Raw genomic sequence first — 21002 nt, 5'->3', positions numbered from 1 at the left:
CAGCCTTCCTTATGGTCCAGCTCTCGCAGCCATACGTTACTACTGGGAATACCATTGCTTTAACTATGCAGACCTTTGTTGTCAGTGTGATGTCTCTGCTCTTAACTATTTTATCGAGATTGGTCATTGCTCTTCTCCCAAGGATTAAACGTCTTCTGATTTCCTGACTGCAGTCAGCATCTGCAGTAATCTTTGCACCTAGAAATACAAAGTCTTTCACTGCCTCTACATTTTCTCCCTCTATTTGCCAGTTATCAATCAAGCTGGTTGCCATAATCTTGATTTTTTTGAGGTTTAGCTGCAAGCCAGCTTTTGCACTTTCTTCTTTCACCTTCATCATAAGGCTCCTCAGTTCCTCTTCGCTTTCAGCCATCAAAGTGGTATCATCTGCATATCTGAGATTGTTAATGTTTCTTCCAGCAATTTTAACTCCAGCCTTGGATTCCTCAAGCCCAGCATGTCGCATGATGTGTTCTGCGTACAAGTTGAATAGGTAGGGTGAGAGTATACAGCCCTGCCGTACTCCTTTCCCAATCTTAAACCAGTCCGTTGTTCCGTGGTCTGTTCTTACTGTTGCTACTTGGTCGTTATACAGATTCTTCAGGAGGCATACAAGATGACTTGGTATCCCCATACCACTAAGAACTTGCCACAATTTGTTATGGTCCACGCAGTCAAAGGCTTTAGAATAGTCAATAGAACAGAAATAGATGTTTTTCTGAAACTCCCTGGCTTTTCCCATTATCCAGCGGATATTGGCAATTTGGTCCCGAGTTCCTCTGCCTTTTCTAAACCCAGCTTGTATATCTGGCAATTCTCGCTCCATGAATTGCTGAAGTCTACCTTGCAGGATCTTAAGCATTACCTTACTGGCACGTGAAATGAGTGCCACTGTTCAATAGTTTGAACATTCTTTAGTGTTTCCCTTTTTTGGTATGGGGATATAAGTTGATTTTTTCCAATCTGATGGCCATTCTTGGGTTTTCCAGATTTGCTGGCATATAGCATGCATTACCTTGACAGCATCATCTTGCAAGATTTTGAACAGTTCAGCTGGGATGCCATTGTCTCCTGCTGCCTTGTTATTAGCAGTGCTTCTTAAGGCCCATTCAACCTCACTCTTCAGGATGTCTGGCTCTAGCTCACTGACCACACCGTCAAAGCTATCCCCGATATTGTTATCCTTCCTATACAGGTCTTCCGTATATTCTTGCCACCTTTTCTTGATCTCTTCTTCTTCTGTTAGGTCCTTACCATCTTTGTTTTTGAACATGCCCATTTTTGCCTGAAATTTACCTCCGATGTCTCTAATTTTCTGGAAGAGGTCTCTTGTCCTTCCTATTCTATTGTCTTCTTCCACTTCTGCACATTGCTTGTTTAAAAATAATTCCTTGTCTCTTCTGGCTAACCTCTGGAATTTTGCATTTAATTGGGCATATCTTCCCCTATCACTGTTGCCTTTTGCTTTCCTTCTTTCTTGGGCTACTTCTAGTGTCTCAGCAGACAGCCATTTTGCCTTCTTGGTTTTCTCTTTCTTTGGGATGTATTTTGTTGCCGCCTCCTGAACAGTGTTGCGAACTTCTGTCCATAGTTCTTCCGGGACCCTATCTACTAAGTCCAGTCCCTTAAATCTATTCTTCACCTCCACTGCAGATTCCTTAGGATTATTAGTGAGCTCATATCTAGCTGATCTGTGGGTCTTCCCTAATCTCTTTAGTCTGATCCTAAATTGTGCAAGAAGAAGTTCATGATCTGAATTACAGTCAGCTTCAGGTCTTGTTTTTACCGACTGTATAGATGTCCACCACCTTTGGCTGCAAAGGACATAGTCAATCTAATTTTGGTGTTGTCCATCTGGTGAAGTCCATATATAAAGCCGTCTCTTAGGTTGTTGGAAGAGAGTGTTTGTTATGCAGAGAGAGTTGTCTTGGCAAAGTTCTATCAGCCTATGTCCTGCTTCGTTTTGTTCTCCCAGGCCATGCTTACCTGTAATTCCAGGTGTCATTTGACTGCCCACCTTAGCATTCCAGTCTCCCGTGATGAAAATAACATCTCTTTTAGGTGTGTTGTCTGGTAGGTGCTGCAGACCCTCATAGAACTGCTCTACTTCTGTCCTGATTACCAGGAAACACACTGAGGCGAGGACTTGGTCTCTAATATTTATTAGTAGTACTTAACAAGAATCCTAACAAACTGAGAAAGCGTGGGAAAACCCAGCCATATAAACCCCAAAGGTTAAGGCGGTCCCGATCTGTGTCTCTTTGAATGGCTGAACAGTTCCTCAGTGCTACGCATGCGCTTGACAGTCTGGGTGAGAGCCCCCTGCTCGCCATCCTTACTCATGACATCACCCTCCCCTCCAGATTGATATTCCATTTCAGCCCCCTCCCCTCCAGAGTCTTGATAAGATATGTTGTCTGCTTGTAAAGTCCCATGAGAACTTGGCAAAGAAGGTAATTCTTCAAAGGACAACTCCTCCACGGATGAAGCGGTGCTGCCCTCCCAATCCGATAACGCCTCCGAGCCAGGTGGCTGCTGCTGAAAAACATCTAGAGAGTTAGCATGGTCAGCCCCCCTCCCCCCTGGGAAATGCAAGCCCGAGGTTGAGGGCTGTGGTTCCCCCACCTCCTCTGTAACTGGAGTCGAGGCTTCAGGCCGGGGCGGGGGGAAATACACACTCACGAACTCCTCAGCTTGGGCTTCTTCGGCCTGCTCAGGCGAAAGAGGAATCTCGGGTAAAATGCGAGGCTTGGGTTTGTGAGGGAAAAGCTGATGGAATCGATGAACCAGTGCTGGAGCATGTACATCTCTGGCATTCTCCCACGTGCGCTCCTCCTCAGGGTACCCTTTCCAGTGTATGAAATATTGGATGCCCCTTCCCCTCCTCCTAGAGTCCAGAATCTCTTCCACTTCGTACTCCTCCTCTCCCTCCACAATTACTGGAGGTGGGGGGGGGTAGTTGCGATCGCAAGTTACTTGGGGGAGGGTCTTTGGCTAGCAAGGCTCTGTGAAACACTGGATGGATCTTCATGGATGGTGGGAGCTGTAAACGATAAGCTACTGGATTTATCTGCTGCACCACAGTGAAAGGGCCGACGAACTTAGAGTCCAATTTCTTGGAGGGTCTGGTAGAGATCAAGAACTTGGTAGAGAGCCACACTTTGTCTCCTACTGCGATCGCTGGCCCCTCCTGCCTGTGAGCGTCTGCCGCCCTTTTGTAAGCACTCTTTGCCCTGTTCAGCTGCTCCTTTAACAACTCCTGTGCGGCTTGTTGCTCTTTAAGAAAATCAGCTGCTGCTGGAACAGTTCCCTGCTGGGAGGAGGTGGGCAACACCTGAGGGTTAACCCCATAGAGCGCTTGGAACGGAGACATCTGGGTAGATGACTGCACAGAGTTGTTATAAGTGAATTCTGCCATGGGCAACAGGGCTGGCCAATTGTCTTGCCGATACGTGGTGTAACACCTGAGATACTGCTGTAACCACTGGTTAATTTTTTCGGCCTGCCCATTACTGGCAGGGTGATGCGCTGATGACAGGTGGATCTGGACCCCTAATGACTGGAAAAGGGCCCTCCAGAACCTGGAAGTGAACTGTGGGCCTCTGTCACTCACCAAGTGATTCACCATGCCTCTATACCTAAAAACGTGGTCTATGAACAACTGCGCGGTGGCTGGTGCAGATGGGAGGCCCTTGCAAGGAATAAAATGTGCCATCTTTGTGAAAAGGTCCACCACCACCAGTATGGAAGTCAGGCCCTGGACCGGGGGTAAATCAGTGATGAAATCCATGGAGATCGTATCCCAAGGCCTACTGGGGGTGGGTAGGGGCTGCAAGAGTCCTGTGGGCTTCCCTGGGAGAGGCTTGGCTCGTCTGCAGGTGTGACAAGAAGCAACGTAGCCCTTAATGTCTGCAACCATCTTAGGCCACCAGTAGTCTCTCAGAGCTCTATGGAGAGTTTTGAAAACGCCTCCGTGGCCTGCTGTTTGGTGGTCATGACACAGTCTCAGTACTTCTTCCCTCAATGAAGGGGGAATGTACAATCGCCCACTATGCCAGAGGATTCCTGCCTCCACATTGAATGGGGAGGCAGTGTCTTGCGGGGCCCTCTGGAGGTCATCCATCCTGGCCCTGGCATACGGGTCCTGTTGCTGCTGAGCTCTGGCTCTTGCAAATAGGTCCTCTGCTTGGCTGCCTGCTGCTAAACTCTCCGTTTGGCTCCCCCTCATCGGCTGATCAAAGTTGTGAGGTTGTAATATAGCAGCCTGTACTTCCTGGTGAGTGGGGGGGTCTGCCTGAAAGGATCGAGACAGGGCGTCTGCCAAGCAGTTTTGCGCCCCGGGCACATAAGAAATGACAAAATTGAAACGGGAGAAAAACTGGCTCCATCTGATCTGGCGTGGGGTGAGGGATCTGGTGTTTTGTAGAAGCTGTAAATTCTTGTGATCGGTGCAAACTTTCACCGGAAAGGTTGCCCCTTCTAGCCAGTGCCTCCACTCTTGGAATGCTGCTTTAATTGCCAGCAACTCTCTGTTAAACACATCATAGTTTCTCTCTGCTGGTGAGAGTAGGCGTGAGAAAAAGGCACAAGGAAGCAATGTATTCTCTGCCCTGTTTGTATATTGCAATAACACTGCCCCAATGGCAACGTCTGAAGCATCTGAGTACATTATGAATGGCTTCGTGGGGTCAGGGTGCCTTAAGAGCGGTTGGGAAGCAAAAAGCTGCTTCAACTCCTGGAACGCTGCTTGCTCCCTCTCCCCCCATACGAATTTTGAGCCTTTCTTCAAGAGCTGTGTGAATGGTCTGGTCCGATGACTATAGGCCGGGGCAAAACGGCGATAGAAATTACAGAATCCTAGCCATTTTTGTATCTCTTTAACATTTCGGGGGGGTGGCCAAGAGAGAATTGCCTGGACCTTAGCAGGATCCATGGATATGCCTTCTGTGGATACTATATAGCCCAGGAAATGTACTTCAGTTAAATCAAAGGCACACTTCTCTAGCTTGGCGAACAGCCTGTTCTCTCTCAGTCTTTGCAAAACATTACGTACATGGGTTACGTGAGTTGTGGCATCCTCAGAGAAAATTAATATGTCATCTAGATAAATGACCATGTACTTGTCTAGTAAATCAGCAAAAACGTGGTTCATAAATCTGGAAAATATGGCTCCTGCATTAGACAAGCCAAAGGGCATAACAAGGTACTCAAATTTGCCAAACCTGGTGTCGAAGGCAGTCAGGTATTCGTGCCCCTCTTTCACCCGGATCAGATTGTACGCACTCCTGAGATCCAACCTGGTAAACATGCGTGCCTTCTGCAAGCGATCTAGCAGCTCCAAGATTAAGGGCAGAGGATAGGATTCTCTCTTTGTTTGTTTATTTAAGAAACTGAAGTCGTGGACCACTCTCATGGGTGTCTCCTGAGTTGCAGGTGCCAACGGGTCGGGCTTCTTTGGTACGAAGAAGGTAGGAGCAGACGCTGGGGACGTAGATGGTCGGATGAAGCCCTTCTGGAGATTGGAGTCCAAGTAATCCTTTAAGGTGGCTAACTCCTTGGGGGACATGGGATATTGTTTCCTTGCTGGGATCTTGGCTCCTGGTAACAACTCAATGGTGCAGTCACAGTCCCTATGGGGGGGTAGTGCTGTGGCCTCTTGCTCGCTGAAAACGTCTGCAAAATCTGCATACTTGGCTGGCAAGTGGACCCCCCCTGCTACTGTGACTGCGTTGGTTGCTGGAGAGTGTGGAGCGGCTTGACTCTTGTGGTGCTGGCATTCCTTAGCTGGGAAGGAGATTGCTCCTGTAGTCCAGTTCATCAACGGGTTGTGGATCCTCAGCCAAGGCGTGCCTAGGATTACCGGCACATTTAGCGCTGCAGTAACATAAAGCTGGATCCACTCAGTGTGGTCTCCCACTGTCAGCTGCACCGGTTCTGTGAGCCTTCTAATCGGCCCTGCCTTGAGGGGCTGGCCGTCAATGGTCTCTACTTCTATGGGGCATGGCAATTCCCTGGTCGGTATGTTGCAGTCTTGTACGGTCTGTGCATCAATAAAATTAGTTGAAGCTCCAGAATCCCCGAGGGCCTCTAGCTTGACCTGGTGCTCTGGGTTGACTTGGACTTTTACGGGTAAGTAGTAAAAGTCTTGCCTGGAATCTTCGGAATGAGCCCTCCTTAATTGATTTACGGTCTCCCTGCTGAGCTCTTGGGAGGGAGACCAACGGAGTTTCCCTGATTGGAAACAGAGGCGGGGATGGGTCCTGTTTCAGCTGCTTGCCCTGGGGGTCTTACTTGGGTTGTTTGGCCTCTCGCTGGGCAAGTTCTCACCATGTGCCCCTGGGCTCCGCAGTAGAAACACAGGGCTCTCTCTCTCCTTCTCTGCCTCTCAGTCTCAGAAATCAGTCTCCTGCTTGTCCCAATCTGCATTGGCTCCTCTCGTGCTGAGTGAGAGGCTGCTACAAGGGGAGTTGGGAATCCTGAAAACGCTCGGAGGGTCTGCTTCTCCCCGGCTGCATCTGCCTAAGCTCCTCTAGCCTGGCATCTATGACCACCGATAGCTGATATAGGGCTTCTAATGTGGCTGGTGTTCCCTGGCGCACCAATTCATTTTTAATCTCATCCAGCCCCTGTTTGAATTGGTCTTTTAATGCACTCTCATTCCAGTCCAGATCTCCTGCTAACAACTTGAAATCAGCAATGTAGAGTCCCACCCTCTTGTTACCTTGCTTGAGCCTCCGAATCTCCCGGCTGGCCGTGGCCTCTCTGATGGGGTCGTCAAAGTGTGCTCGGAAGCCTGCCAAAAAGTTCTGGTAGTCGTTGAGAATCGGATCGTTGTTCTCCACCATGGGAATAGCCCATTTGGCCGCTGGTCCCTTCAGCAGGCCTAGGATGAAGGTGACTCTGGTTCTGTCTGTGGGAAACTCTGCGGGTCTGCTGTCGAAGAACATAGTACACTGTGTGAGAAAGATTCTCAGCTGTCCTGCTTCTCCTCCAAATTTCTCTGGTAGACTGCCCTGTGATCTCAACATTACCGGTGGGGCTGCTGCTGCTGCTGCTGCTGGTGCCGGTTGTGGGTTAATCGGAGCTGGTTGTTGCAACTGCTGTAGCATGGCAGCTTGTAATGTGTTGATCTGGAGATCTACTTGTTGCTGGTGTTGCTGTAGGGCTGCTGCTAATTGCTGGATGGCGAGCCGCATTTCTTGGTTTTCTGAAGACATTTCTAAACGTATCTGTTTAATTGCTTGTTCCTCCCTCTTTCGATGGGAGTAGGAGTTTGTTAGGATTGATGTCCTGATTACCAGGAAACACACTGAGGCGAGGACTTGGTCTCTAATATTTATTAGTAGTACTTAACAAGAATCCTAACAAACTGAGAAAGCGTGGGAAAACCCAGCCATATAAACCCCAAAGGTTAAGGCGGTCCCGATCTGTGTCTCTTTGAATGGCTGAACAGTTCCTCAGTGCTACGCATGCGCTTGACAGTCTGGGTGAGAGCCCCCTGCTCGCCATCCTTACTCATGACAACTTCAGCTTCTTTAGCATCTGTGGTTGGGGCGTATATTTGGATCACTGTGATGTTAGATGGCTTGCCCTGAATTCGTATTGAGATCATTCTATCGTTTTTTGGAATGTATCCAAGCACTGCTTTAGCCACTTGACTATTAATTATGAAGGCTACTCCATTTCGTCTGTGGTCCTCCTGTCCACAGTAGTAGGTCTGGTGGTCATTTGATGTGAAGTGGCCCATTCCAGTCCATTTCAGTTCACTGACGCCCAAAATGTCTATCTTTAACCTTGACATCTCACCAATAACCACATCCAATTTGCCCTGGCTCATAGATCTTACATTCAGGTTCCAATGGTGTGTTGATCCTTAGAACATCGGATTTGCCGTTCACCACCAGCACCGTCGGCCGCTAGCCGTCCTTTCGGCTTTGAGCTAGCTGCGTCATCATGTCTGGGGCTAGTTGAACTCATCCTCTGTTCCTCCCCAGTAGCATTTTGACCATCTTCCGACCTGGGAGTCTCATCTTCCGATGGTATACCGACATATCTCTGGTTGTACTGATCCATTTAGTTTTCATGGCAAGAATACTGGGGTGGGTTGCCATTACCTTCCCCAGGGATCGCTTTTAGTCTGACCTCTCTGTCATGACCTTCCCATCTTGGGTGGCCCTTCACGGTTTAGCTCATGGCATCATTGAGGTGCTCAAGCTCCAGCACCACGACAAGGTAACGATCCTTTGCTGAAGATAAATTTGTAAAAAAGTTTTAAAATGCCTTCTTAATTTTTTCATTGTCAACTAATTCTTGCCCATTTTCTCGAATTTTGGTAATGGTTTTTTTCCCCTTATCTTTTCTTAATTTATATGCCAACCATTTACCCGCTTTATTAGCATATTCAAAGTTTCCTTGTTTGATATATCTCAGTTTCCTTTCAATTTCATCTGTTGTAAGTATTTTTAATTGTTGTTGCAAAATTTTTATTTGGCGATTTGTTTCCTCATCAGATGGCTTTAATTGGAGCTCTTTTTCTTTTAACTTAATTTGATCTAAAATTATTTGAGTTTTTTGTTGTGGTTTCCTTTTCAAACACCTATTTTGATACATAAAGAACCCTCTCATATAGGCCTTACTAGTATCCCACACAGTACCAATACTTACTTCTTTATTTAGATTCCATTCAAATAATTCCTTTAGTTTCTTTTTGTAATCTTCTACAAATTCTTTATTTCTCAGCAAAGTTTCATTTAATCTCCACCTATAATTTTTTGGGTGGCATTTTATGCTCAATTGAATCGGGTTATGGTCTGAGAAGGATCTGGGGAGGGTTGTTACATCAGAGATTTTATTTGCCAAATTTTTAGATAGCCATATCATATCAATCCTGGAGAACAATTTGAATCTATCTGAGTAGAAGGTATAATCTCTGGCCAAGCCATTTTTATATCTCCAGGCATTTACAATAGCCAAATTTTCAGTCATATCAAAAAAAGACTGAGGTAATTTTCCTTGATTTTTTTAAATTTGTTGTTCAGACTTTCTATCAAAGATAGGTAAAGTAACCCCATTCCAATCTCCCATCATAATCCAATTATTATAGGGTAGTTCAGAAAGTACATTAAGTAAATTTTGATAAAAAAAATTTCTGATTATCATTCGGGGCATATACTCCAACCACTAATACTTTAAGGCTTGGCAGTTCCACTTCTATTATTAGATATCTTCCATTTTTGTCAGCACTTATCAATTTAGAGTTTAAATGAGGCTTTGCATATATTACAATTCCATTTGGGTTTTTTTTTCACTTGCTGCTATAAATTCATTTCCTAATTTCTTGTTTATCAAATATTTATCATCTTTTTTAGCAATGTGCATTTCCTGAAGACATATAATATCTTGTTTCAATTTATATAAATAATGAAAAACTTTTTTCCTTTTAACTGGGGAGTTGACTCCATTTATGTTCCAGGAGAGGCATTTTTGTTCATTCATTTGAGAGAAGTATTGTAAACTCTTTAGAGCTAGAAGCTAATTCTTCTACACTGGGGTCTTCAGAATCTAGACACTTTCCTTTACTTTCTTTACTTTTAAATCTGTCACTCCCCTCTGCATCTGTTTCCAGATCTTTCTTATGTTTTTTAAGAAATTCCTGCCCTTTTGAGATAGTATTCAATTTGTATCTTCGTTGTTTAAACATAACATTAACTCCCTCCAGAATTTCCCATCTGAAGGGAATTTTATTTCTTTTTAAGACATCAGTAAGAAAAAAGTATTCTCTTTTTAAGTCTTTTCAGTGGTATGTCCTTCAGTATCATGATTTCCTCTCCTTCAATGTTAATTTTTTTACCATAAGAGGCCTGTATTATCAATTCTTTTGTCCTCTTTCTTGCAAATTCAATTATTATGTCTCTTGGTTTCCTATGAACCTTTGCATATTTCAAGTTTATATATTTTTTCTATATTTTCTTCTAATTTTTCTTCATCCCAGTCAATTAAATTGGCAAGCATTTGAATCACTATTTCTCTAATTTCTGGCTTTTTTTTCTGATACTCCTCTAAGCCTAATACAGTATTCTTTTTCTTTTAACTCTAACACAGTTAAACGGTCTAATTCAGTGTCCTTTTCCCATTCTAATTTCTCCACTCTTTCTCTTCTTGGATATCTGCTTTTATTATTTTGTCCATTGTCTCTAACTTATGGTCTAATCTTTTCTCAAAGCCATCAATTTTCTCTTTCAATAAATGAGTTAAATTTTGAGTGATGTTTTGAATTGTTTTCTGTGTAAAGTCTTCAAACATGGCTTTCAGCCATTCACCTTCCCCCGCTTCTGAGCCTCTCCTAAACTGTCTTCTTGTATTCATTTTGTTTTGTAAATATCCTTAATTTTTTAGCTTATCTTAACTATTAATCCTAATACACTATTTGTTTATATGTTACAATATACAATATCTATTTCTACTTACACAGTACAAAATATGCTTAAGTATTTATATAAAGCTATAGTATATTACAATATGGCGTGATGAATTAATTAAATAAATCAGTTTTCCCCTTATCGCAGCAAGGACTTATAATAAAGATTTTTCCCCCCAATCGTAAAGTTTTTTTTCCCCCTTCTTAGGAAGTTTCTTCTTTTTTCTTTATTTAGTCAGTAATTATTGTTCCTTTCATCGAAGTGAAGGGGGCAGCAGAATTGCCTAGAAAGCTAGGCTACTCACGCAGGCTCTACAGTTCTTGCTTCCTGGCTTCCTGGCTGCTCTTTTACGGCGAAAGTGAAAATGACAAGAAAGTTAAAGCTTTCGCCTGCCGCTCCAAAGCCGCTGAAGCTCTTCGTCGGCAGAGCTCTTCTTCCAGTGCTGCCTCCGTGGTTTGCCTGTCTCTCCGACTCCGCAAAGCCACATTCGTCCTGCGTTGTAGATGAGAATATTCTCGAGCTCTCACATTGCTCATCCTGCCTCCATACTCCTTCCCCAGCCTGCCCTTTCTTACATCCCTTATTTGCAGGCTGTATTTTGCATTACTTACTGTTCTTTCGAATTAGGATGTTCAAAACACTTGTGCAAAGGTTAATATGAGGTATCTTGGGAACACATTCAAACTGGAACATATTATATGTTTACATGCTAATTTAGAATGTTGGGACATTCAATGAAAGAGTCTTCAAAACATAATAAAATTACAGTAATCCTGATTGATTTCAAGAATGATTAGCTCCCCAGGTCAAGATGAAGCTGTTGTAGGCAGGCTTTTCAACATTTGAGGAAAGTTCAGTTAATACTGCTGCTGGGCCCAAACTGATACGAGTATAATTAAGTGAACCAAAATTCAGTGAAGTCATTTTTGGCAACAATTTTGGAGTTTTAGTGCCTCTGCAATCACACATATCTTTCACAATGTTTCCCTTAATTTCTTCAATTTTTGTTATTGTTGCTGTTGCTGCCTGATTTTTACATTTATTTCAGAATTACATAAAATTCCATGAAAGAGATAAAACCTGTTAGGTCAGTCCTAGAGCAGAGGCATAACAGGTAGTTGTCAGGTTACAATGGCAGTTTGGGGACCAGAATTTCCATCACTAAGCAATACGGTCGTAAAGCGCAACATCACATGACCTCATTGCTTAGCAATGTCAATGCCAGCAGTCCCTGTTGCCATTGTTAAGCAAGGACTGCATAGGTTGTTAAGTGAGAACCTCAAATGACCGCAATGTGGGAAGAGGCGCTGAAACCGCATCCCAGGCCAGCAAGCAAGAGCTACGGGCAGGTGGGTGCCATAGGCAGGTGCTACGGAGTACAGGTAGACAGGTAGGTGCTGCAGATGGGCACTGTAGAGTACAGGCGGGTGCCATGGGTGGACGTTATGGAGTGTGGATGAGTGTCATGGGCAGATGCTATGGAGTATGGTTAAGCAGGTGCCCCAGGCAGGCACTGTGGAGTGTGTGCAGGCACCCAGGGTTGGTGCTATGGAGTATAAGATCCCCATGCTGCCTCAGGAGAAAAAGTGGCAGGAGCAACTTGCAACCTCCTGCTGGCTTCCCCATTACTTTGCTTGTGGGAAACTGGCAGGGAAGGTCGCAAATGGTGATCACATGACCACGGGATGCTGCAACCAATGTAATTGTGAGCTGGTTGCCAAGTGCCCACATTGTAATTATGTAACTGCAGAGACACTGTGATAGCTGTAACTTTGAGGACTGGTCATAGGTCCCCCTTGTTCAGCACTGTTGTAACTTTGAACAGTCGTTGAATGAGTAGGTCATAACCCAAGAACTACCTGTAGTAGCCATTTATATCACTTCTGGTAATAGAAAGCCGATCACCTGCTCCTCCCAGAGATACAGAACCTACGGAGTGTATATTACAATTTTTGCCCAGACCTAATAATGCCCCTGCAATGCAGAGGAGACAAACAGTCAAATTTGTCTTTTTTGACACTGCGAAGTTTTATGCTGATTCCCAATTAAGGCTAATTCAGCTTTTATTAACCAATTTTCTTATACAGATTATTTATCTGTTGACCAGGGACCAGAGAATAACTTAATTGCAGAGTTTTGCTTTTTTGTAACTAGAACCTGGCTTTCTACTAAATCATTCATGGGAGTGGATTGCTAATTATATTGCCTAGGATACAGGAGTTGACACTTAATAATTTATTAATATTATTATACTCTTACTGTTTGTTCTATTTTTGTTCTGGTCTAGCAGAGCAATAAAATTTTATTGCATTGCACAAAGTTACCTTATATTTCCCAGAGCTCCTTGCTGTACACAATCATCCTCAGCATAAAAAGAGGCATTGTTGCTAGTTTTGAATCAAATGTAAAACAGATGTAATCCAGGGCAGTTTTGCTTTTTTAAAAAAATCAGCTAAATTATTATGTTGTCACCTTTTAAGGCTTTGTGTGTGCGTGTGTGTGTGTGTGCGCGCACCCTTTCCTTTGAGTCAGTTTTGACTCCTAGCAATTGGCTAGACAAGTCTAGGCAGTCTTCTTAGCAAGATTTTCAGAAGTGGTTTGGCCTTGCCTTTTTCCTGGGGCTGAGAGAGAGTGACTGGCCCAAAGTCACCCATCTGGCTTCTTGATTAAGGTGGGACTGGAACCCAGCCTCTTGGTTTCTAGCCCAGCGCCTTTAACCACTACATCAAACTGGCTCTCCTTTAAGGCTACAGCTCTAAAATATACAATTTTTCTTAGACCTTGAACTTCATTGATGTTTTCTTAAACTAGACAGGGGAAATGCTTACCCTTGAATTATCTTTCATTATTTATCACATGGTTGTAATAATTTGGCTAAAATACAGGATCTTCCTATAAGTATGTCTTGCAGGAAGCTGTGATAATGAAAGGATACAAGAAGATGGGAGGTTCAAAAGAACTTGTAGCAGCATGCTGATACTGTTTCATGAGTTCCTGTTTGTTTTCTTTTTTATTACACAGATAGGAGTGAAATATTACTGACAGACTGTGTTTTTATTACAGATTATTTTTGAGCAGTAGAATGCTAAAAAATAAGCCAGTGGTCTATGTGTAACATGCTTCTGCTTCTTTTTCTTGAATAGCGTTTGATTAGTAGTAGGTAACCCTCCAATAGTTTGCCATCTATTCTTTATTCAAACTATTCTGTGGTATATTACTGGGGGGGGGGGGGGGAATAGAAAAATTATCCAGAGATGCTTGTTGCTGTTTTAGAAAGTTATTATCTAACTCCAATTATCCAACCCAGAAAATATAATTTATGGTAGCTTTCTAAGAAGATTTAATATGGTCCCTATTTAGAGGTGCTTAGTGTAATCCCTTGTGCCCCATTGTTTGTTTGTTAGATTTATATCCTGTCTTTCCTCCAAGAGCTCAAGTATCATTACTAAAGTACCCTTCCTAACTGCTGTTCTTCTTGACATGCCTGACCCACCACATTGCTGGCTTAGCATCATTTTTCTCCATTGAGAAGTGTGTAGGGCTACCATCTTGGGCTGCAAAACTCCAGATGACCACAGGATGTCAGCAAACATTTATATAAATATGTAATTCCTTGCCACCACCCAGTGGTCATCTGAATTTTTGCAGCCCAGGTGTGGTAGCCCTGTTGGTAGGTGATTGCATTGAAATCAGCAAAAGCTGCATGCTAATCCAGTTGATGGGTGCCCATTAATGACTAAACTTTTTTATGTTGTTGGATACTATAAATGTCTCATGGCATGAAAATAAAGCTGATTATTTAGCCTATTACAATTTCATAATCCAAAGGGCCATTTTAGTAATCTAAAATAATATCTTAGAAGACTATATTTTGAGTGACTTAGATCAGCTCTTGACTCCAGACTGTTGCATAGACTATGAATTTCTTCATTGCAATTTACCTTTGACCTAGAATTGAATTTGTCTTTTTAATCATGCATACATTTTAATAAGTTTCTAAGCCTTTTATTATAGACTAGGCCATGTCTGACAACCATTGAAAGAGCTTTGAAAAGAGCTTTCTCTTTTCAAAATTTCATAGTACCATATTTTTTCTTTTGAAAGTGCTATATATTTTCTTTTGGTATTCACCCATAAGAATATGCATAGCATTGCTTCATTTGTTACAACATTTCTGTGTAAATAAAACACTTAAATATGTTAGATGTGATTGTATACATTTAAGACTGCAACTTCTGTTAAGGAGTGTTCTAAGCACTGCAAAATTTTAAATATGTATTGTTCATTACAGTTAGCATATAAAATATGTGCTATGGTTTGCTTGTTTGTTATGATGGCTGTTCTTTCATAGGGGAATAGGGCTAGATCGCCCCCTACTATCCACCAATACTGCCTGGAACTGAACCCAGAGAAAGGAGAAGCGTGGCTATTATACTATGCCTGCCACTCCCAACTCTTCTGAGTAGGTCCAGAAGGGTACTATGGTCAATCATGTTGAAAACTGCTGAGAGGATATACTTGCCCCTTCTCAATTCTACCAAAGGTCATCAAGCACAACCAATGCTATATCAATACTGTGTTCTGCTCTGAAACCATTGGATGGGGGGGCAGATAATCCACTTCCTTTAGGACCCTTTAGAAAGCAACCCAACCACCTTCTCAACAACTTTCCCTAAAAATTATCCTATTATGTTGGATCCAGCTATGGCTTCTTGATTGGAGTGGACCACAGCCTCCTCTAGAGTTGGCAGAACCACCACCCTCTCAAGGGTGCATTTACCACCGACACGATTGCTCTTTGGAGGCCTTAACCAGGAAGGGCATGGATCCATTTCTCTGCTCTTACTGCCACAAAATAAACCTTTAAAAAAGTTCTTACATTCAGTCAGAATTGTACTTTGTCATCCTCTGGGGTATTCTAGGTTTCTGCCACTTCATCCTCAGGAGGTCCTCTGTAAACAAGGGGGCCCACCAGAGGGAGCCCAGATGAGTATGATCTGATCCAAGGCCATTGTTTTCCTCCAATTCCAAGTGGCAACTAAAACCTCAATTGGACCATACATCAAAGCATCAGGGACAACGCCAAGTTCCTTCTGAAACCCTGTTGTGTTCATTAGGAATCTGGAGTTGACCAATCAAATAGTCCAGTGTCTTTGTGTTGGACAGCGGCTGTGGTAAACTTTGCAGTTAACAGAATGATCTGTCCATGCAGAGAACTGATAACAGTGCCCCACCAATCCCAGATCACATTGCCACAGTCATGAGACAAAAAAAAACAGGGCTAAACATGTGCCCCCTATGAGTTGGGCCCTCAATAAGTGGATCTGCACCCAGAGAAACATGCCCCCCACCCCAGCACTATAAGCCTGGAAAGCTCCATTGTTAACCTGAATACAACATCAAGCAGCATGGGCAAGGAAACTGCTATGAGGCAGAGAGGCTGGTACAGCAGCAGCCCCCACTGATCCCTAGGGCCCAATCTCGTAAGGTCTGACACCCAGCTATCTACAAGGCAGCACCCTGACAACCTCCAGAGTCTCCTGAATAACCATAGCTACTTCCCCACCCCATTGCCCTGGGGTGTGGCTAATGCTACAATTGAAACCTGGATGGGTACATTTTGGAGAGGGGACATGCCCAGCCAGGTCTTGGTAATGCATGCCAGGTAAGCCTTCTTATCCAACATTAGATCACAGATGAGGTGAGCCTTATTAGAGACCAACCTGGTATTGAGCAACAACAGCTGAAACCCTGGGCCTCCTAAAGTTTGATGACTGGGTATTTGGGGCAAGTTCAGGGGATGGTACTAGTGCAAGACAGCAGGATCACATTCCATATAAGCAGCCTGCCCCATGACTCCCAGCATATTTCCCCTGCCCATCACCATTGCAAAGTTCCTGCCTGCCTCCACTCCCCACTGCACTAGTGGTCCCCCACCCTTGCCATCTCTCCCCCAGGACCCAGGGCCCCATCCACATACTCAACCCTCACTCTCCTAGCAGGCTGATTAAGTGCCAGAATCTGACCAGCACTCAGCATCCTAAACCCAAAGCCGCCTGCCTCCTCCCCTCTGTTAGTTTCATCCGTACCACTCCCTGGCTCCCTTCCTTCACCAGAAAAGGCAGAGGCAGACAGCAAGCTAACAGAGAGCTAGGATGTGCTCTTTCTCCCTTGTGAGAGAGGAATAAGCAGCCATAACTCCAGCTACTAAAAATCCCCGCAAAAGTCCACCCCAAGCCACTTTGCACAGTTTATTTATTTATTTATATTTATATTTCGAATTTCATCACCACCCATCTCACTCACTGGGTGACTTTGGACCAGTATCTCTTAGTCCTAGAAAAAAGGCAAGGGAAAACCACTGCTGAAAATAAAAAAAAAGAAAAGGAGTTAAAATTGATTTAAAGGTACACTTTCCCCGCAAAAGACAGTGTTGACTACATCCATGTACCTTGTGTTACAGTAATAGTTGTGTAGCCAGATGTGCTTTTCCATGAACAAGCATCAGCCAAAGTTCAACAAAAAGCTCTTCTAGCCACAGCAGCATTTTGCATCTTTAATGCTGAGTCTGGTTCACCCCAAAACTGCAGAACTGGTCCTATGGTGTGGCTGCAGCTTATGCTGCTTGTTTGCTCTTTTCAAATCATTGTGAGCAATGAGAATTCTCAGATGGACTGGAGGAGAAACATTGGAAAGGAGTGGAAGCTTCAACCCCACCAGGCATTGGGGATTCCTGCCAACTCCTGCTGTGTCTCTCAGGAAATTGCCTAGGAGACATAAGTCATTGACTGAGGAAGGGGTCAGGGCAAAGCACTTCAGCTTTTTCAAGTTCATCATCCCCATTTCCTTCAGATTAAGAATAAAATCCTGACAAAATGTGTTTAGCACAGCTAAACAGGAGCTAGATGTCTAAGAAATTCTCTTAGATTATTTTCCACCTTCTCTCACCTTCAACTTGGGGGGGGGGGCACATCTGTTTTCTGCATTTGTTTTTTGTTTTTTATTGCTTGAGTTGTGGAGGGCTTTTTTTGTTTGGGTTTTTTCCCCCCTTCTGCATCATGAGAATCTTTAGAACATTTGCAAGAAATACATTATATTCAAGGAAGCCAAGTAGTTGATGCTTTGAATAATACTGCATTTTGTGGTGCGGAAAAGCAAAACATGCATAAACAGGTGATAATTCTCATTAATCGTTCATTAAGAGATCATCTTGGAATATTTTATATATATGACAACGTCTTGGAGGGAAATCAGGAGCGCATTCATTATCAGCTGGTGAAATGACAGGAACTTGGCTTCAGTTCTTTCAAAACCACTGACATTAGCTACTTTGGGATTGTAAAATGTTCTATCAGTGGACAGCCAAATAGAGTTTCTTGTACATGACATATAATTGGATTGAGTTAGGAAGACTGTGGAAAAAATCTAATTTGAAGGAAGGTCTGTTACAGGCCAGAGGTGGCACAGAGGACATCACCAGGTTATTTAAGTTTGTGCTATGGTCTTATTTATATTCTGGATCTATCAAATAGATGGGCATATATCTCTTCCTGAGAATTGCATAAATTCACACCATTGCAGGAGTTCTGTGTTTGTGATTAAAAAAAAGACCAGTTCTTCTGTTACTTGTGTGACATAGTTGATGCTGTAAAGTAATTGTATCTACTACTACTTTAGCAATGTTTAAAGAGTCAGGCCTCTTGGCAGCAGTGGATAATATGGTGTCTTTAATGTTACAGCTCCAAGAAGGTCAGTATTTAGTACAAATTATGCGACACATCTCTTGAATTCAGGGTTTCAAATGAAAGTACCAGCATGGGATATGGTCACATAGAATGTAGCCACCCATTTCTAGCAGCTTACCTAATTAGTAGAGTGTGATCTTTTTTTTTTTTACTATTTATGTACATTTGAAAGGGACAAGAACCTAGGGGTGCACTTTTTCAAAAATGATGTGCCACACATATATTTTGTATTTGCCTATGGTATCGATGTAGAAAAGAAATAATTGTGTGAGCTCTAGAAGATCTTTGAAATACAATTTGCCAGCAATACAATACAACACAAATACAAAATGCCAGTAAGCATTATGCTGTAGCAAAATGAAAAATCCATGTATCATCACCACCACCACCACCAACCACCTATTACCACCACCTCAACCCTCATAATCTAAAATTTACCTCTGAGTGTAGTTAGCCACTGAAGATACTCCCTCCTTCTGCTTAATAGCTGTCATTCTTCCCATTGGCTTCCAAATCTTCCAAAATGCGTATTTGCTGTACATATTTGTTTCCTGGAAGCTCTTTGTTGGATATGAGCTTTTTAAAGCAAGTTTCTGGATTTTTTTAGCTAGTTACATTAGTTATTTCTTTATTAAATGTATATTCCGCCATACACTTAATGACTCTCAGTGGTTTACAGAGTATACATTATAACAACAGATCAAACATCCACAGTACATTTAAAACAAATATTGACATCGTAAGAGCCCCAGCGAAGACAGAAAATTATATTATCGCTGGTTTTAAGATAATGTCTGAGAACTAGAATTCTCTATCTTTTGCTTTGGTCCCTGCCTTCTAACTGCATTTGTGTTTCCTCTATTTTTCCATAGGCCAAGGCTGCAAGCACAAAGAAAGTTTGCTCAGTCTCAGCCAAACAGTCCCAGCACAACTCCAGTAAAGATAGTGGAGCCATTATTGCCCCCTCCAGCTACACAGATCTCTGACCTCTCCAAAAGGAAGCCCAAGACAGAAGATTTCCTTACATTTCTCTGCCTTCGAGGTAAGAGGTTTTTCACCACCTTGCCACTTAAATCAGGAGACAGATACAGACTTTGAGGAGTCGCTTTCCAAATGTCATGGTCCTCATTAACATACATTCTGTTTGACGATTTAAGGGTTTATTTATTTAATTATTAGGTTTATACCCCATCTCTCCTTTGGGAGATCAAAGCCCTATACACAGCACTTCCTCCTCCATTTTTCTCCTACTGCCACAACCATGTCAGGTGGTACCCTGATAAGGATACAACTCTATACAAGCCAGGACCAAAATAAAACAGAGTAGAGTTGTAGGTTACTAGATGGAAGCAAATGCACCTTTCAGACCTCCTGACTGAACGCATAAGGTTGAAGAGAAGCAGTCGGTCTTTCTGCATGCTCATGTTCTCCCCATGTTCAGGCAAATGTCGGAATTGGGGCTCTTGGACACGCTGTAAATTATGGTTACAGGTAGTCCTCGCTTAACAACCACAATTGAGACAGGAATTTCGGTTACTAAGCAAAGTGGTCATTAAGCAAATCTGACCCAATTTTACAACCTTTCCTGTGGTGATGGTTAAGTGAATCACCACAGTCGTTAAGTGAAGCATGTGGTTGTTAAGTGAATCACACGGTTCTCCATTGATTTTGCTTGCCAGAAGCCAGCTGGGAAGGTCAGAAATGGCAATCATGTGACCACGGGATGCTGTAATGGTAATAAATGTGAACCAGTTGCCAAGCACCCAAATCGTGATCACATGGCCATGGGGATGCTGCAACGGTTGTGTGTGAGCACCGGTTATAAGTCAGTTTTTTCAGCACTGTCATAAGTCTGAACTGTCACTAAATGAATGGTCATTAAGTGAGGACTACCTGTAGTTTGAAACCTGTCAGACCAGCAGCCACTGTCTCATTCATAAATAAATCTCATATGCATGTTTTTGTATTAGCTTATTTCTGCCAACAGTTCTGTAAAGGCCTTGTCAGCCTTAAATAGAGCAATATTCTGAGTTCTTACTCTCCAACCAATATGCCAGGATTTTTTCTGTATAGAAGACATAGCCATTAAACAACTTATCCAGATCCTTCTTCCCAAATAGTTACACCTATCATTATTTCACTACTTAAGGAGAAATATGCCCAGTATTGCTTATTAAATGGAAATATGCTCTATACTGAAACAAGGAATACTTTATGGATTAAAGAAATTGGTGCAGTTACATATACTTTGTTAGATCTTTGCTCTTTAATTTATCTTTATATGGACTATGTATTTTTAATTATTATTTATTACATTTCAGTGTAATGGTAGAAAATAAGTTTTCATTTGGGGAATAAATTCCTTTAGAACACTTCTTTTCCACTAAATTACTGAATTCAAGAAGTGTTGACATTTGCAATTAGTTCAGAACATAATCCTTTTTCAGCCACAAGCAAATTGCATTCACAAAAGAAGAAGGGGGCGGGAGGAGATATTCCATGGAAGGAAATGAGAAGGAAGGTGTTTGAAGGACATAGAGAATTGTAAGAAAATCTCATCCTCTAGCCTCCACCCACAACTTGGTCAGTAACATTTATGATTCCACATAATGAGTTTTCTGGAAATAACTCCAGGAAACTCCCCCAACTTTCCGTCCAACCTTTCCAATTATCTTTCACTTATAGTACAACTACTTTATATGTCACACATATATCCGTGCCACGTAATCCCAGCAGCTCTTTTTCTTAGAGGAAAAAACACTTGTGAGAGATTTAGAGGATAGGAATACCCTGTTAGTTTGCCCATTTTAAATCATTCCTCTCCTCCCCTGCATTTTTT

General features: G+C 42.8%; 1 protein-coding gene across 1 annotated transcript in view; it reads left to right on the top strand.

Moving 5' to 3' along the window:
* Window positions 1-21002, top strand: part of JARID2 (jumonji and AT-rich interaction domain containing 2) — a 265514-nt gene that overhangs the window by 182189 nt on the left and 62323 nt on the right. Inside the window, exon 4 of the mRNA XM_063298933.1 lies at window positions 19036-19205. Within this exon, the coding sequence (XP_063155003.1) occupies window positions 19036-19205 (170 nt within the window). The remainder of the gene's footprint in view (window positions 1-19035; window positions 19206-21002) is intronic.

The sequence above is a fragment of the Candoia aspera genome, chromosome 3 (genome assembly GCF_035149785.1).
Source record: "Candoia aspera isolate rCanAsp1 chromosome 3, rCanAsp1.hap2, whole genome shotgun sequence".
NCBI classification, from domain to species: Eukaryota; Metazoa; Chordata; class Lepidosauria; order Squamata; family Boidae; genus Candoia; species Candoia aspera.
Note: the sequence above shows the minus strand (reverse complement) of the source record. Positions and strands in the feature narration are given on the sequence as shown.